This window comes from Watersipora subatra, chromosome 3 (genome assembly GCF_963576615.1).
Source record: "Watersipora subatra chromosome 3, tzWatSuba1.1, whole genome shotgun sequence".
Lineage (NCBI taxonomy): Eukaryota > Metazoa > Bryozoa > Gymnolaemata > Cheilostomatida > Watersiporidae > Watersipora > Watersipora subatra.
The window spans coordinates 69,942,082-69,961,020 of NC_088710.1; the positions used below are offsets into that span (position 1 = coordinate 69,942,082).

Below are 18,939 nucleotides of genomic sequence, written 5' to 3' on the forward strand. Positions count from 1 at the left end.
ACTAAGCTGTAACTAGATAATGAGAAAGATTGATTGTGGCACCTCGTGCCTTATACTATGCTGAGAGGCTATTCCTGATGCGTTTCCATCATTGGGAATTCCGAAATGTCATTGTGGTGCAATAGCTAATAAATAGCTATATGTTGGATCCTATCCAGGGAGTTGATGTATAAATATTTACTAATAGCTTCTTGTAGTCATCTCTTGTAGCTAGTAATCTTTGCTTATGCTATAATTCATATAGCGTGATGCTATTTCTGTCATTTAAAATGTTCTTATAGATTTAATTGAGGCCATTTTCTGGCCAATTTTATTTTATATTTTTGGTCTTATCACATTTTGCGAGGTGATATAAACCACGATGGTTAGATCAACCCGAATGACCATCGTCAACCCATACATTCAATGTATAAAAATAATCCATATACAGTAAAAATATCATTACACCATTTGTAGATCCCTTATCTTTTTTGGGTCAAGATAAAAATAAATATTTTGAAAAATTCAGTTTAAAACTTAATCTGGTTTGACTTTCAGCTTTTCTACTAATTAATTTATAATTAATCGTATGACAGAATAAAAAAGTACAATAAATAGGTAGCCTATACCAAATGATCTAAGTATTTACAAATATTATGCAATAGAGCTGTCTTCAGCTTTCTGATCAGCTATGATAAACAGGCTGTCCAACAGGTTCATTTTGTATTTCATGGACTCTATGGTATCCTCATCACTAGCTGTAGAAAGCTGCTTGCTCAGAGAAGACCTATCACTCTGGTCATCCGGGTGTTCAGCCAATATCCCGTCGTCATCATCGGAAGCAATATCCGTATGTCCAATCTCTTCGGTACTGGAGGGTACAGTCTCTAGCTCGATGGCAGGTATAGCAGCAACAGAAGGGTCGTTCTTAGATTCATTCTCGACAGGCTCCTCGGTGATTACTGTACAATGTAGTTGCTTCAAGTCTGTTAATTTCTGTTGAAGAACTGGGAGACATGTGGATGCTTGAGCAACAGTCATCGGTGGACAGACATTTATAGAGACAAACTGGGCAAGGATGTCTGTAGTATAGCTGATCTTTTTCTAAAAGTGAATGAACAACAGCGATACTTACAATAGCTGTACTATAATAGAACCCTAGAGCCTCCCAAATTCTTCTACTGCCATGAGCCCAGTATACACATAGAATTAATAAAGTTCTCCGCTTGATTTCATTATACAGTAATATTGCTGATAAACATTGAGCCACAATCATGGCAATTTTTGCTTTATTTTTCATCCAAATGGCTTCATTTTGTACCATAGAGTGTATTTGGGGCTGATTTTTCATGTTTGTTTGTAGAGGATTTTCCAAATGCGTTACAGTAAAAAACCTAAAACGTAATTAGGATGCTTTAGACTACCCTATCGAAGTTCGCAAGAGACTGGTGAATCATAAACTTCCATTTACAATTTAATTTGTCGAGAGGCCATTCAAGTGAAGACAAGAGTAAGCAGCGAGTGACACAGTCAAATGTTCTGATACACTCCTGTATTCATCTCACTTATTGTTGAATATACAAAGCCGATGGCAAAATATAAATCCGGAAAGCATCAGAATACAAAAATACTAAAATGTTATCATAAGATAACTTTTTAGTATTTTTGAGGGAATAAACTCAGATCAGATAAATAGATCAGCAAGTTCATTTTATTAAGAAATTATTTGTTTGGAATTACAACATGTATATAAAATATTTCAGCCGCTATTAATGGTTTAGTCGGCCAGCCATATGGTCGACCAGACATGTTGAATTATCTTCAAAATGATTCATGGCATGATTTAGACTGTCATCTGCCAATACTGCTGCTCTAACTAGATTGAAGCCCGCCAAAACATCGCAGGGAAATTCTCAAAAAATAATGGCAGATGGTCTTCATCAAAACACAGTCATTGTTGGATAAGCCAAATTTCATAAGCGACTTTAGTTGATCCAACACCCAGTGGGCGTTTCTTACTAGGCAAATGCTGAGCATTTGGACTAAAGCCAAAATGGCAACAATCGCGTGAGCTATTATCTTGAGCTCAATCCATTATTTCATCATCCGCGCACTTGATTTCAAATAATAATACACGTGTAGCAAACGGTCTAGCTGATGACTAATTGACTATTTGTGTTGGATACCAATGCATGCATGCGAATGAATGCGGCAGACAATAAGGTTAGGAAGCGTGTCGTACACACCAATACTCCTACCTTTTTCTGCCGCTGTGCAGCCCGGTCATCACCGAGAGCCTTGCTCAAGCGTTCACAGAATTCTATCAGCTTTTGACAGTTGATCATTTCAGGGGTCTGAGTCGTTACATCAACAACTCGGTTGACCTCACTACAAGTTAAATTAAAAGTGTTGATGTCAGCTACTTCCTTAAGACTCTAGAACATTCTAGTACGATGCATTACTTGCTGGCTGGGTCATCCCAAGCTTTCTAAATTGCTAGTAGAGCCAATTATGGCCACACAGACACCAAGGTATATTGTCAAATTACCCGAGACAGCGACACGTGGCTGATCTAGCGACAGCTTGCTGTTGCTTCTGGCGACACTCCAGTTCAGCTTGCTTGAGAGCAGCTTTTTGGACAGCAAACGCCTGCTGGTGCTTGGTGAACTCACTCTTCAGCAGATCTTTCTGCTGGTTCAGCTCTTCTGCATCTACAGTATACGAATATTAGCATTAGCACTCACTTTTTCAGCGAACCCTTCAGATTGGCCAAACCTTTTTTTGGTTTGAGAGCTTTGGGACATGAATTAGCAAGGCTGGCTATTTCAGGAGTCTTAGTCCATAAGGAAACTGCGTAGCCCATACAGGTGATACAGCGTGTCACGTATATTCACACTACGCTGATGTAGTCAGTTCTGAAACTAGTTGCATCAAACCTGTTTCCTCGTTTACTTCCCGTATGCATTACAAAATCTGGTATTAATAAATGCTAAGATATTTTACTGCGCTTCAGACAGCTAGTTATAAGCCCAGCTAGTTATAAGCCGGTTTAAAATATGCATATGCAGGTTCATCATTCCCACTGTGTGACGGCAGCTTTATAATTATGTAGCTGACATTATCTGAATGATAAGATCATAGCCTTTTATAATAAAAAACCTCATGTTTCACTGCTATACACAGAGGCACCAACACCATTAATTGCACCTCAGGCTACAATCTTATTCAACAAACTTATGCACATACAATATTATTACCTAAAAATTCTATTGCCCATCAATGCCCACATTCTATATTAAGTCATGAGATGGCTTAACTAGTGAGGTAATCGTGATCAGACAATCTCCTACCTGTCTTCAGTTGAGACTCGAGTGACTTTATAGTTGTCAGCTTGCCGCGAGTCTCTTCCTCTTGCTTGCGGATGGCAACTATATCTTTTATTAACTTATCCCTGTCGACTCGTTTACCGTGCTGACCAGTACGCAGCTCTCTTAACTCCTTCTGCGTTTCCAAATACACTCTACAAAAACAATAGGAACATTTCAATCATAGAAAGTAAATAAATAATAAAGTATTATTTATTTATTATTTTATTTACTCTCAATTATTTCATCATAAATAATTGAGAGATTTTTCATCGCAGCTTTGCATGTAAACCACAAGAGTGACGATATAGCCTTCAACTTACCATAAGTGAAGTGAGTGGAAGGTTGTAAGTAACAACTTACCATAAGTTGTTACGCGGTAAATAAGTAGCCCTACCATTTACTGTGTAACAATCTACCTACTTAATCAATTACTAAGATGAAATAAGTGACCTACCCAACCACCTTCTTTGATCGATTTAGTTTATCAATTTCTGCCACAATTTTCTTTTCTTCAGAATGTTTGAAGTGCCGACTGTCCAAATGATTCTGAAGGGTCCTATAAAATTGAGAAAGCTATTATTATAAAATAACTACAAAATTCAAGGCAACAGACAAGAGACTGGGTTGTTTACAGTTTAACTGGACCAGCAATGCAGCCTAAGGAAGTACTAATAATGCAACTCATTGGTACTCTTTGACCTTCTCAAGCCCTAGGCTGTCGTACTGCAGGCAATGGAATATCTATGTAAAACACAACAATATCCTGAACTGACAAAACTGGAACATTCCTAAGCCTATTCCTAAGTTTTCTAGTTTGTTTTGCTTAGAGTTGGAACATTTTCTGGGAATATCGCTATCAATAAAAAACCTTCAATGTAACATATGTTTTAAATGTCACTAAACAATAGCAGCATTGATTCTGTTGTTTACACAAGACACTGTGATATTGCAAACCAGCTTAGCATTGAATAGCATGGTACTGCGGCATGCCGATCACAAAAGGCTATTAGTAATGTTCTATCCTATGGTTATTTTCTACGGAATGCGCGTAGCAATGACATACCTGATAGCATCCTCCAGTTTTTGCATGTCTCTGTAGTGTAACTTTGACTGAAGCTGAGATAGGTTGTCTGTCTAAAATAGAGATAGGCATGAATGAATAAGAAATAAATTTGAACATCAAGGATCCAGCATGTCAAGAGCAATAGCTAATGAGTACTGCATATATATATATATATAGACTACACATGTAGGGCATTGATTCGTCTCTTATAACAAATACGGCCTAATTGTGGAACCACTTACCAGTTTATTTATGTTAACGCTCATGTCTTTCACACAATCTTCAACAACACTTTTTTCTGTAAATTTAGCATTTCTTTCTTCTCGTAATTTGTGCAATCTGGAATATAGTTCGTTGAGCTGTGCTTTAGTGTCAGCCTGTAAACAAACAGACAAATGTTTGATACACCTTATCGGTTAGATCGCCTGAGCATAGAAAATACAATGTTATAATAGAAAAATCAAAACTTACCAATTTTATTTGAACAGCACGAATTTCTTCCGCAAGCTGTTTACATTGACGTTCAAAAGTTTTTCTTGAAGGTTTGCAGACCTTTCCATCAGCAGTCATAGTTTTAAGATGATATGGTCCACCCTCCATGATACTTTACTCAGGAGGTGTGATGAGAATGTAAGCAGTCTGTACAGCCTGAAAGTAGCATGTTACTCATGAAAACAATATTCAAGAACAAGTAGCTTTGCATAAATAACACTATAAAATACACACATATGAGCCTATAATTGCACTGTCTTGTTTATAAGTTTTCCATCTGTGTGTAGACTCATCTGCTCTCCTTTATATAAACATCCAGGTTCAAATGCAAAAAGATGCGATTAGTTCAAATTATTCTTGAACGATAATACCATATATACTATATATATATATATATATATATATATATATATATATATATATATATATATATATATATATATATATATATGAGCAATCTTCATTGTGGTCATCAATAGTCATATTTTACAATGTTTTCCACAAGGTACCACAGCAAGTAAACTAACTAAAAAGCAGTGTACAACAAAAAAATAAAAAATAAACGCAAAGAAACTATAGTCTAAACTAAATAACTAGTGAATAGTCTAGCTAATAGGGTATAATAATGTTGGAACTGAATTCATTTCTGAATACTGAATACCATCGAGTTCTTTTTACACGAAGTCTTAAGGTCAAGTATCTTGATGCGTGAAGATGAAACGACACTGCAGTAAATAGCGGATCAGCTACTTTGTACTTACGTTTAAGCCGGTCTGTTGATGAGCAAGCTATAATACAACCGAGCGCCTCCAGTTACTACATTGAACTAATCAAGAAATCTGACTCAGCATTATGTAGCACGTGACAAGGCAGAAATTGGAATTCCTAACCTCGGAGTTGGAAGCGAAAAGTATGTACGCTACCTGTACGTACTTTGAAAGTGCCCGTAAAGAATAAATATAAATAAGTCGCAGTCTACAGCCAATCAGTGAAAGTCTTCTTGCGGGCGAGCCCATTACCGTACGCAGTATGTTTGCGGGCCGCTAATTACGGAATATTTTTCCATCGAAAAAGTTCATGTATCTATTGATAGGTCAGCTCGTAGCTCATAATTTTATCGGTTCTTGTCATATTTGTAAATAGCTGTTCGCGTCAATATTTATCACAATGCATAGATTGGTAGTGTAAAGTTTGTGCGTGTATTCATTGTGTACATATACGGTACATGTAAATGCATGTACCAAGGATAAAAAAGAAAAAAGATGATACAGATGTACATTAATCATGAAACATTGCTGTGTTGTGTTGTATATACTGGATAAGTTTGTAAAAGATTCAGCTCACCAAACCTAAACAGCAATTACATTTAAATTTAACCATAATCAAATACAATTGGGTAGAAATTTTTTGCAACACCACCAATATCCCATCTCTTACGAGACAAGTTGATTAGCTAATACTTTACAAGTGAAACTTGTTTTTTGAAACTGGAATTGAAGAAATAAAAACGTCCAGGTTGTATCAGAGAGTAAGTAATGTGTATGATCGTTGCATAATATCGCATCAGTCTTGAGACACAGATGTTACATAGGTAAGATATGGTATTACTTCTAATGGTTTAGCCCAGCACATTGGGAATGATACTAGTCGCCACACTGGTAACATTGCACCCCTTCCTTTCCCTCTCTCTGCCATGGCAGCCTGCACTTTCAGTAAACAAAAAAAATTGGAAGAGGAGTGCAAAGAGCTGTCACTCTGTACAGAGTGGTGCTTAGAGGCTGGTGCTACCTATAACCATAGCTTTATTAATGAACCAAACCCATCAATGTCGGCGGTTAAAAATAGCATTGATACTGACAAATCTATGTTTGTATGCAGTATAGTTTTATGTCATCTTCATCAATAAAATTTTATGTTTTATGTTACATTAAGCTTCTGTACTAAAGGATACAGTATTCTCAAATCTTAAAAAATATTGAATTTAAATTTAATAATTCAAGTTCAAACCTTTTAACACTAGTCACAGCTGTATGCAGGCCAATTAGTTGGTGAAGCTGAAAAACAGAGTTTGTTTTATTTCTAGTATTGTCTGAAGTTTTTTAATTAATTTTGTTTGAATAAATGACATGCACAACTCTACATGACGATACACAATGATTGCTTGTATTGAGCTGGTCAGCATGCCCTGTGCCTCATTAAAACAATTCTCATCATCCAATGTTCTATATATCAGAAACTGACTTTCAGCAATCCATACCTCTCCATTCGCATCTGATTTCCCATTGACTCGGTGAATATAAAGTATATTTTTGTTAGCCTCAATTTTATCATATTTTTACCTGACACATTGCATCAGTTTGAAGTAGAGCATCGGTAGTACCATTAGTCATAGGAACATTGGGTGCAATCACCTACCCATCACATCTGGCTCAGCCAACTTTCAGTAACAAACTACATAGAATGCGTGGGTAATCTCTCAAAGATCAAGTATAATGTCTGCTTAGCTTACTGCAAGCAGAGGATGTGCGTTTTTCGAGCATTGTTGCAAACAATAGCTCCGTGATCTTGGCAGGACATGTTTGAGTTCAGTGGCAAGGAAGCCTCAACAACTGGTGACATCCAGTTGCAGAAGGCGATTTCAAGATTGAATGTAATTTTTATTAACATCAGTAGCTTTTTTGGGGATTCAACCTCAACTTATCCGTTGCATGTCAGACATTCCAGACCACTCAGCCACAGCTGCAATTGGGCTTGCACTGATTTTGACCCAGTGCGCATTTAATTAAGGCAGACTGCATTGGCAAATCTTTAGGGCAATATATTTTAGAGAGCTCGAAGAGTCTTAACAGTATGTCCCCATAAAGACTTGCTGTATATGCACCCAGGTGGTTAATGATAGGCTGCATAAACCATGTATACGTCCCAGTTTAATAAAAGGATACTCAAGCAGATGTAAGTTCAATTGCTTTATACAGTACAACAGATCATACCAATTTGACCAATGGTTAGGATTGTAGAACTACTTGCTCCATTCTACGATATGCTGCTGGCCTTTTTCACATATATCTTAAAAAGTTTCACTTCTACTTGAGGTATATTCACATTATAAACAGAAATATAAATATGCTTAATATAAGCTGTATTGTGATCAGAATCTTTCGAGCCAGGCCAAAACGTGTCAATCATTGTGGTAAAAAGCGTGAAGACATTGGTCAAAGGTGCATGGAGGTACCAAGCAATTGCATTACCTATGTCATAGTCTATTTAAAATCAACATGACACAAGTATCAATACAACTACTACCATAAGAGAATGCTAACAGCTAACATTCTCTTCAGTTGTAACTCTTCTAAACACTTGTAATACCTGAATGTTCTTGTGTAGGTTGACAGGAGGTCAGAAGAGAATAGTGTACGCAAGTTAGTGATAAAAGCAGGCAGCTGTGCACCAGCATAAAAATAAACTGCTATAGGAGATATAAAGAGCTGATTACCTACACGTATATCATCAGTATCAAGTATTGATATTCTTGTGAGTTAATCAAGCCTCAACTAGACTAGTTTTAAACGACTAAAGAATCAGTTCTAAAAAGAAAAAGGACTTATTTCGAGCACCTACGTTAACTGCAACCGGACTACAAAGTTGCTCTACAACAGTTAAGTAACTAAGGCTAATGGCTACAAAAAATCTACAATAAATAGTGAAGTTATACAGCAAAACTGCATGTTGTTTAACTGCGCTTAACGCAAAGAAACTTGCTGTCTGCGTTATACGCTTTTGCAAAATAAGCTCTACTCCAATAACATACAATATTTCAATCATATAAAAATAGCCTGGTTTTATGGCATGCTTTAGCGCACAATTTATTTTTGTTGATTGCGTCTGCCTTTCTTATGTCTATGACTCATTCTACAGGGTTCAGCCTGCTCAAAGTGGTTGACACGTGATTTAGGGAAAGCCATCTGATCTCTGGAAGCTTCTATGGCAGTGTCGTAGTTCTCAGTTAGGCCAATCTCATAGGCTCTCTTAGAAGCACTCTGTACAGCATTTAAAAGAGCAGATCTGAAGCCTGCGTTCTCGAGCTCAAATACTCCACTGATGGTCGACCCGGATGGTGAACAGACGGAGTCCTTGAGTTCACCAGGATGTGTCCGCGTGTCCATGACCATCTTAGCTGAGCCCTGAATAGAAGTCAAGTCTAGAAAATATCTCTCAAAATCTAACGGAGATAAAATAACTTTTATTAAAATAATCTAACACTCTTGTATGAAAGAGTCTAGAGAGATGAAGAAGAGAAGAGACAAGAGATGTATTGATGAGATATGCCTGTAATACTTACAATCATAGTTTGAGCAGCAAGGCGAGAGGCAGACTCTCTAGATAAACCCATTTTTACACCTCCATCGGTTAGAGCCTCCAGAGCCATGAACATCTGTCAATAGGCACACATATGTCAATAGAAACATAAGAGCTAAAAGGTTGTCTGCTCTCGTATTGAGCATCCAAGTGAACACAACTTAGAGCTGAAGGTGATTCTTAACAAAACATTCTACATAGCGAAGGTGTTCGCTACATATTTATGTCGCTGACGCTGTAATTTATCATTAGTCTCACATTAAACCCATTTTAATGCACCTCTACGAATGTAACAGCACTTAGTAAGACAAGATAGCACTTCAATGGTCTTCAGTAACAGCTAAAAACATCTCTACGAAAATGAGCAACTCCTATCGGTACCATGCGCACGTTAGCAACACTGTGTAACATGTCAACATGTGTAGATTTCACACTGGTAACATCTGTAGGCTTTAGATATGGTACTTGGTTGTAGCAGCTGTATAGTGAATACAGGTAGTTAAAACAGTGTTAACATGTCATATAACAGTGTTACGGGTAATGTGCACGAGTTGTGTCACTGCAAGGAGTGACGAGTCTCAGCTGCAGGTCTCTTGAGTTTAGAAATAATCAAGCTCTTGTGAAGTACTTATAAGTTATAAACAGTCAGTGAGCGCACAACTCCTTGAGCACCTGACACGCATGAAGAAAAGTAGTGACATAAAGGTGATCTTATTAGCGTTTCCTAAATGAGATATCAAAGGAAAATAAGAGTGCATGAATATTAAATAGCCTTTCATACAGTTCACCTTTGGTAGGGGTATACCATAAATACTATACGGTATGAAATATATTTGTACTAGGGGCAACTATATTTTATATTACTTTATAAATATAACCTTGTTCTCTCGCAATATTTAAAAAGATAGATTATAATGATTTTGATTATTTATATTGGAGTGGAGGCATTGGCCAAAGCAGCTGTAGTTAGTTTCTGAGAGCTTCTTATACACCTCTAAAGGAGCTTTCGGCAGCCATTTGTTTATTATTGTAAAACTTATCATGTCAAGCCTGAAGACTAAAATATCAAGCTTAGGTGTTAACTGGCCAGGTGAAAGCAGAGTATAAAAGGTAGATATTTACAGTAGACGCTCCTACAACATAAATAATCTGCTCTGAGAATGCTAACGTAATAGGGACTTTACATTATACGAGCAGTAAATATATGTGAATCGCCTAATCCCTTCTACGATCTTCCAAAACTCACCTCTTTGGTCCTTCAAATAAGAGAAAAACTAAATGTAACTTTTTAATTTTATGACTGTTCAATATTTTTGGCTTATATCGGCAACTTTTCTTTATTGGTAAATTGTCACCTTATCATTTTTACTCGGTTTATGGTTCACGATTACGATACTTTCATATTAATTTAAGGCGAGTGCACACCTTCAATGTCAGTTTAAGTCGATTTGTTTCACTTTTTTATAAACATCAAGGTCTATGATGGAAAGAAAAATAAAAAAATATTGTGTATGTCTAAAATAAAAACAAGAATATATATACTCGTGTAAGACTGGTGTCTGTCTGTCCATTGGTCAGAGTTAAAGGTTAGGATAGAATATCGATTGCAAGAGCTGCTGTGTTAAGAGTGAGTGTAGAGTCAGCGCTGCAATGCTTAACTACCAGACAATAAGTGCCTCATATTTGTCGTATAGAAGGACAATTTGTCGTATAGAAGGACAACTCACGAAAGCTGGCCCACTACCACTAAGTCCCGTAACTGCATCCATGTGCTTTTCTGGCATTTCCTCACAAATGCCAAATGTTGAGACAATGTTTTGGATGATCTCTCCATCAACTGGAAGCGTATTGGCGCCTCTGGCAAAAACAGTTGCTCCACATTGCACCAGGGCTGGTGTGTTTGGCATCATTCTCACCACCCGGCTACCAGCTGGCAGCTCCTACAAATATTTTCAAACAAATATAGCCTTGAATACTTGTACATCTTGACAGATGAGAGGGAACAGGCTACACAACTCCAAATGAACATGAGAGGGTACGGGCTACATAATAAATAAGGGTAAATCATAGGAGACGGGCTACACAGCTCCTAAGGGTAAATTATAGGAAACGGGCTACACAACTCCTAAGGGTAAATCATAGGAGACGGGCTACACAACTCCTAAGGGTAAATCATAGGAGACGAGCTATGCAACTCCTAAGGGTAAATCATAGGAGACGGGCTACACAACTCCTAATGGTAAATTATAGGAGACGGACTACTCAACTCCTAAGGGTAAATGAGAGTTGACACGTTACAGAACTGTTAAGGTTAGATGAAAGAGAACAAGTCACACGAATAGAGTGAATGGCGGATGCGGCCTACAATGCATTTATGGATGACGCAATCCTTAGAAAGGGGACATATAAACAATGGGAGACCAAGTGGAAATAGATGGATGATGCAAGCTTCATAAAGATAAATGGGTAATGCGAGACTCCAATAGGTAAGTACGCAATAGCCAATAGTCGCCGTAGGAATAGATGAACCATACAGATGTCACAAGGGATGAACCATACAGATGTCACAAGGGATGAACCATACAGATGTCACAAGGGATGAACCATACAGATGTCACAAGGGATGAACCATACAGATGTCACAAGGGATGAACCATACATATGTCACAAGGGATGAACTATACAGATGTCACAAGGGATGAACCATACAGATGTCACAAGGGATGAACCATACAGATGTCACAAGGGATGAACCATACAGATGTCACAAGGGATGAACCATACAGATGTCACAAGGGACGAACCATACAGATGTCACAAGGGACGAACCATACAGATGTCACAAGGGATGAACCATACAGATGTCACAAGGGATGAACCATACAGATGTCACAAGGGATGAACCATTCAGATGTCACAAGGGATGAACCATACAGATGTCACAAGGGATGAACCATACAGATGTCACAAGGGACGAACCATACAGATGTCACAAGGGATGAACCATACAGATGTCACAAGGGATGAACCATACAGATGTCACAAGGGATGAACAATACAGATGTCACAAGGGATGAACCATACAGATGTCACAAGAGTAGATAGGCCATCACAGTACTAGACAGGCAAAGCAGTCCAAATAGAAAAATATAGACCGCGCAATGTACAAAGTAGACATTTTGTCGCGAGCTCCACAAATGATTAAAGAAAGGTCAATGCCAGGACAAAACTATCACCATGGTAATAGTCACAATAACAAGCTACTTTGCTCCGTGATTAATTGACTAGGTTAGCATAGTGAATTAAGACGGAGTGATGGGGTTTCACTGTCAATGCAGCCCAGTGAAAACTGAAGAAAACCTATGTCCGCTTAATATGGCTGATAGAATAGGAATAGCCGACACAATGAAAATTTTACTTCCGAAACATTCAGACAACCTTAATGTTTGCAATTTAACTGGTTAAGAAAACTTTGGGCAGATCCTTTTTGGCAGTCCTAATAGCAAGAAATAAAAGTGCGGCAAATGATCAGCTTACTCGGAGTAGTAGCTTTGAGATATCAGGGACACATTGGTTTAAACAGACTATCGACAAGCACACTAAGTATGACTAAACTTGTAATATTTATGTAGCAATAACTGTTTCAATGAATGTCAAAACCATTATGAGGTTCGCAATGAAAATCTCATTACTGGAATGCCTTTAATACGGAATGTTTGTAAGCCGCAGTAGTGTGTAGGCAAAATATCAGTATGCCGAGTTGGGAAAATTTTAGCAGAAGGTAAATCCCAAAGAGCTATATGTTTGATAGATAATTTGTTTATGTTTATCAAATTTAAAAAAGGTGGTGAACATCGCCATCGGATTCGACAAAAAATTGGTCTTGCTATTTTTTTTTAAATTGTACACTAAAGGTGGGACATAGCAGCCGACGATGAATGAAAATAGAGTAGTGGTACATAATGACTTGGTTACAATGAATATTTCATTCAAAGCTACAGGTTGACTTGCAAAAAACTTCACATTACAGTTATTTGGTATCAAAAAGTTCACCGTGTCTTACTCTGCTGTGTTGCAGATGCAAAATATGGAGAAATGTGATTACAATGTTCTTAAAAGCTCAAAAACGAACAGTTAATCGCAGCCATCACGAAAACACCGTAGGTTGGAATCCCTCTCCAAAACGGCTTCAATGGGACGTAGTTGAACACGATGTGCTTCTGTTTACACTTTCATGCAACCTCATCAGTCGAAATATTTTCACAAATATACTTCATGCATTCAATAGAACCATGTCTATTGTCCTTACGCGTCTATTTCATCATCATTGTAATGCTGTCACTTTGAGACCTGATATCTCAAAACCTAGCCTAAAAATTAGTTTAATTTTTTAACCTTAGCTCGAAGGAGTACATATCATCTTCTGATAAACATGAGGAGACTGCTGGTCACCTGTGATAGTTGAAAAATGCTACAGAAATTGTTCACGCCATATGGCAGGAAGTATGGGTCACATGATCAAATTACGACTAGATGATTAGACCAAGCCGAAACGAAACTGTAAAGTAGCAAGCCTCTATATTTGATAAGGGCTTTCTGGTAAAACCCGAAGTGTTTGTCATAAACTAGTGCTACAAGACGTTTTATATTGAGCTTTTTATTGGCTTTTCAATTCACGTGATAACATCACGTGTCAAAGCAATAACCACATCGAGTTGAGTACGTCATCAAAATAAAGGGACTCCAACCTACGGCGTTTTCATGATGGCTGCGATTAACTGTTCGTTTTTTAGCTTTTAAGAGCTTGTAATCACATTTCCACATATTTTGCACCTACAACACAGCAGAGTAAGACATGGTGAACCTTTTGGTACAAGATAACTGTAATGTAAATTTTGTTGCAAGTCAATCTTTAAAATACACTAATTGCTCACTTCCTTTATACCTGCTGCAGTGTTGCAATGCTAATCCCAGCAGCGATAGACACTACCAAATGGTCTTTATTGATCGTTGGGTAGACATCTCGAAGGATCTTGCGTACCATGTTGGGCTTTACCGCTAGTACTAATATCTCCATGTTCTCCGCTAAGGTTCTGTTGCATTGCGTGGTCTTAGCGCCCATTTCCTAAAGCACCACATCCCTAGTTATGACACTTACACTAACAGTTATAACTAGTTACACTAGTTAATAACTGGTCAGAATGTGTCACTTCAGGCTTAATGATCAATCCTGACTCTTTCTATTCTATTAGAAGACAGTATCTACACTTCTCTAGCTAGTAGATACGAACAACAACTAACCAGCTGCCAAACCATTCTATCAAAAGTTATATCTTTATGTGATTCTCAATAGGCTTCCTATGTAAGAAACCAGCCGTGAAGCGAGCATGATCGTTAGGGATTCTGTGTGTTTATATAGGGAAAAACGCAAGACATACTTATTGAGTTAGAACCAACAAATATCAACATTTACCGTAGCTTTTCTTTCAACTAGTAAGTACTGCAGTAGCTCTTTTAGACAAGAAAACAGTAGTCACTCACATCCCACTTAGATAGGATTCTACCATCCGTGTCACTGGCCATTATCTGCTCGCCTTTCATCAGCCCTGTAGTATGCATAGTTTTCTATAGCACTGATTTTTAATAATTTCGTAATCAAGCACACTGATACGTAATCAATTAAGTAGACAGTCTGTCATCAATTGGTAACCAAACACACTGAGCCACCCATCTCATGCTGGTTGCTGACTGTATGGATGATTTGGTGAAAGCAAAAGACAGAGCCATGAGCAAGCCGATATCATCAGTAGGTTCAACTAAGACCATAAGTCCTATAATGGAAAGCTTGTTCAATAACATCCTAGTGATCAGCTATCCACCTACCTGACCGTAGAATACCTCTAGCCATAGCTTGGGCCATCTTCCCAGCTCCGATGAAACCAAGCATGGTTTAGTCTCTCGCTAGCACACGCTGAAGTGTCACCAATGCTACTTATCACGTGAGTGTCCTAGGCCAGCTGAAACGCAATTAATCATAATCCATTAATTAATGATGCAATTAATCATAATTGCATCATTTCCTCCAGACCACATTTTAATTGCCATAGAAACAGAAGCAAACCATAATGCTAAAGATTGAGAGAGAAGGAAACCTAGAAGTCCTGTGTAGCCTATGCACATACTATAGACAAAGTAATTAAGTTCTTGCATAATAATGCAATCCAATCTCAACTTTTATAGCGGCACCACCAAAAATATTAGCAGCGTAAACCAGGTTCTTGCCAGCATTAAATATTTCACTCTTGATGCCTCAATGAGGCCTAAATTCCTGACTCATACAAGATTCTGCAAATCAATACTAGAGTATGTGGCCAGCTATGGAAGCCTGCTGACAAAATCACCAATGAAGCCATAGAGCCACATTAAAGACAGACGTGCCGCGACAGATGTTTTCTCGTACCTTGAGCTCAATACTCTTAGAGTGAGCAGAAAAAATAAGCTAAAAGCTCTTTGTAGATGAGAAAACGTTCATAAAAAAAAACAAACGTTAACCTCTCATATCTGTTTATGATGAATAGAAAGGTAACTGGACTTTTGGGCGACAGTCACTAGGGCGACAGACACTTAGGCGACACTTTTGGTTTGAAAGGCGACAACTTCAGACGGAAAGGCGACACGGCAGACAAACCGGCGACAATTCTAGACTCAAAGGCGACAAATTGGTTTGCTGTTTGGTTGAAGGCAAGGTAAGGTAATAATGTACTGACAAACTATGAGATGCTGTCGTTGTGTGCTATGCTTACGTATATTTTTGAAACGTAGCCTTGAAAGTGTTATTGTTCTTTTGCAGACCTTTTGTATAAATCGAAATTGCAACATGTATTTTTAAACGCCATTGGTGGGATTGGGATTTCTCTGATTATGCTAGCCCAGACAATTAACAAAATATTAAAGTTTTTTTTTAAATGCATCTAGCTTATTCAATTAAAACACCAAAACTTGTTTTTGTATCAGCATGTTTGTTCAAAACTGTTCGAAAAGTCACGTTCTCGGCTGAATTGTCGACAATCTTGTCTCTGATTATTGAAACTTTAGAGTTATCCCTTCTCTGATTGTTGAAACCTTAGAGTTATCTTACCTCGAGAAGAAATAGTTTTATGGTTTCGATTGTCAAAATTCACAGTAGCTGGGAGAAGAGTTTGCTCTTTGTGTGAGATGAAAAGACAATTCCCTATTATTGTAATTTCTCATTTACTTGTGGAAATAATGATTTCCTTATCCTTGTTTCTTTACAATTATGAAAATAATTCAATGTCATTATAATGCAGACTCAATAGGCTAAATTGCGGTTCACACTGATCTATGTTTGTTGAGATTTTATTTGAGTATGAAGAATGAAGGCTTTTTCTGACAGGTGTCTAAGATATATCCATATTTTACTAACTTCTGCAGCTTGTTGCAAGAAGACTAAACAGCATCACAGAAAGCTTATGGAGAAATGATCCATTCTAAAGCATAGAAATCAACTGGTCCTGATGCCATGTTACCCTAGAGTCACTTGAGATATTTGACCGAATTACCCTTGTTACAGATCTCGATGGCACACACAACCTGTAGTTTGAGACAATGAGGAGTGATCAACACCTCAAAGACCTTTGTGATATATACTCAGTTGCAGGTTAATGCTGCCATGTACCACATCATATACTATATTTTGCATTTTAACACGCACTATGAATCTTTTTTATATGCGACTATTTTAACAAAGGACAGTTTTCAGAAAAGATGGGAAGATATTACATAGACAGCCATTGGCTTGAACTTTAATAACAACTTTATTAAATAGTGGTGTAGGGAATTTCCTGCAATTATTTTTGTGTATGATTGGAAGTGCAAATGCATTCGAGCACCTGCGAGTCACTGTGTACAATTATACTCCTGTAATTCAAATTATCTTTTCATGTAAGTTTTAGAATTAGTAGAAAGTAATATTCAGTTGCCAATTTATAACCGTGAACCTGATCTCGTCATTCTAGATAGGAAAGAGAAGTTCTATCGCTAGATGGGTTTATCTACATAGTATCAATCAGTATAAAGTCATTGTAAAAAAAATGCTGCAAACTTGATATACGTATTTTTGAAGTTATATATGATAAAAATCAGCTTTACTATTTGTATAAATATACCAAAAAGCAAATTTATTAAAATGTATAAAGCTAAACTCATATGTATGTATTTATTTTCATACTGCAATTAGAACAAGAATATACATTAATTTGAAAGCTACTACTGAGGGTCCTAATACATGATACATGAGCCAAAGGTGGTATAATGACTCATCAACAGCGGTATGCTAGTGACTCAAGAACGCATCGCTTCAAAGGCGTTGAAAAAGTTGGTACCTCTATGATGTCATAAATTAGGTGGTAAGGAATTTCCGACTCTTGCCACACTGATAAGCAACTTGCCAGTTTTTCCAAGCATTCAAGGAAGGAAGTGAAAACGAAAATAGTGACTGGCTAAATGACTTCTGAGCGTGTTGACAGACTCTAAAGTTAAATTTGTGGAAAAGGATGAACAGAAGAATAGTTGGGCGATTAAAGACAGATTAATCTCAGCAGTTTTTTAAAATAACAACTATCTCAATTAAATAAATATTTGGTACATTCATTAATACAATATGAAACTACTGTGCGTAAAAGAATAATGTAATCAGATTAATGAGGATATAAGCAGGTAATAGATGCCAAGGAAATAAGGTGGAGCAATGCGTACAAAGTATGCTAATGCAAGATTTCCGATCTGGGCATCAATAAAGTTGGTGTCTTGTTAGTGTTCACTGCTAATTCACAACAACATAACAGGCCATAGCAGGACTTAATATTTTGAATTAATCCTGCCCTCAGAATTGTCGCCTCAATGTCCAGAATTGTCGCCTGTTTGTCCGCTGTGTCGCCCTTCCGTCTGAAGTTGTCGCCTTTCGAACCGAAAGTGTCGCCTAAGTGTCTGTCGCCCTATTGACTGTCGCCCAACCGTCCATAATTCAATAGAAAATAGCCCATTAAACACAATCGCCTTGACCTGGCGGCAACTAAAGATCAACCGATAGACTACCTGTTTAAGCCCTTTCTCATTAATAATTTCGTTGGCTCATGCAGTTTTCCAACAACAGCAAGTTAGCCACACTGATGCACATTCCTTAATAACCATAAACATCTACATCGTATGTGACTTTCATATAGCCCCGTAGGCATTTTTCCATTATTAGTGTTCTAATCTCTTGATGTAAGAACAGAAGAATCATAGTGATGCATTGCATACAATCGCTGCACCGCCAAATAAAAAGCTATAACCATATTCACAGACCTACTATACCATAAAATCATAAAATAAATAGATCTAATTATTATCTAAAGATGGGAAATAACATTTACTGTAATCCGAATTGTGCTATTTTAATAACACAGTCGTTACCTTGCCTGGTGTTAGCATAAAAATTAGAGAAAGGTATCTAACTAATAACCCGTTCCAAGGACAAACAAACTAATCACGAGCTGAACACATGCTGCTTTATCGACGTTTGGACTTTCCGGTACTCACGATGAAAGGGCGTGCTCAATCACCGTCCAACAGTTTTGTCTCAGGCGAAGTTACCAAGACGCCATTATGCTATTATTTATT

At 37.5% G+C, this 18,939-nt stretch overlaps 2 protein-coding genes across 4 annotated transcripts; both read right to left on the reverse strand.

Moving 5' to 3' along the window:
• Window positions 1-282: 282 nt before the first annotated feature.
• LOC137391083 (uncharacterized) lies at window positions 283-5,742 on the reverse strand. The gene is made up of 9 exons (XM_068077434.1): window positions 5,664-5,742; window positions 4,882-5,058; window positions 4,653-4,787; window positions 4,411-4,481; window positions 3,802-3,903; window positions 3,330-3,499; window positions 2,528-2,690; window positions 2,238-2,367; window positions 283-1,083 (listed from the first exon to the last, which is right to left on the reverse strand). The coding sequence occupies exons 2-9, from the start codon at window positions 5,008-5,010 to the stop codon at window positions 634-636; spliced, it is 1,350 nt and encodes a 449-aa protein (XP_067933535.1). The 5' UTR covers window positions 5,011-5,058; window positions 5,664-5,742; the 3' UTR covers window positions 283-633.
• Window positions 5,743-8,020: 2,278 nt separating this feature from the next.
• On the reverse strand, window positions 8,021-18,939 carry LOC137390146 (pyrroline-5-carboxylate reductase 3-like). 3 transcript variants are annotated; one of them, XM_068076418.1, is made up of 7 exons: window positions 18,859-18,939; window positions 15,142-15,275; window positions 14,800-14,864; window positions 14,204-14,383; window positions 10,986-11,198; window positions 9,242-9,334; window positions 8,021-9,083 (listed from the first exon to the last, which is right to left on the reverse strand). In XM_068076418.1, exons 2-7 carry the CDS (start codon window positions 15,203-15,205, stop codon window positions 8,766-8,768), a joined length of 933 nt encoding a protein of 310 aa, XP_067932519.1. In that variant the 5' UTR covers window positions 15,206-15,275; window positions 18,859-18,939; the 3' UTR covers window positions 8,021-8,765. The 3 variants fall into 3 exon arrangements, with proteins under 3 accessions (XP_067932519.1, XP_067932518.1, XP_067932520.1); XM_068076417.1 differs by having other exon boundaries at window positions 18,733-18,861; XM_068076419.1 differs by lacking the exons at window positions 15,142-15,275; window positions 18,859-18,939 and having other exon boundaries at window positions 14,732-14,860.

What these genes read in the sequence shown, in the direction of transcription:
- LOC137391083 (XM_068077434.1), bottom strand. Translation starts at nt 5,010, where the DNA reads ATGGAGGGTGGACCATATCATCTTAAAACTATGACTGCTGATGGAAAG. An exon ending in GCGTTAACATAAATAAACTG is followed by an intron (nt 4,482 to 4,652) that starts GTAAGTGGTTCC and finishes TCTCTATTTTAG; the next exon opens with ACAGACAACCTATCTCAGCT. An exon ending in AAACTGGAGGATGCTATCAG is followed by an intron (nt 3,904 to 4,410) that starts GTATGTCATTGC and finishes TCAATTTTATAG; the next exon opens with GACCCTTCAGAATCATTTGG.
- LOC137390146 (XM_068076418.1), bottom strand. Translation starts at nt 15,205, where the DNA reads ATGCTTGGTTTCATCGGAGCTGGGAAGATGGCCCAAGCTATGGCTAGA. An exon ending in GAATCCTATCTAAGTGGGAT is followed by an intron (nt 14,384 to 14,799) that starts GTGAGTGACTAC and finishes GTGGTGCTTTAG; the next exon opens with GAAATGGGCGCTAAGACCAC. An exon ending in GCATTGCAACACTGCAGCAG is followed by an intron (nt 11,199 to 14,203) that starts GTATAAAGGAAG and finishes AAATATTTGTAG; the next exon opens with GAGCTGCCAGCTGGTAGCCG.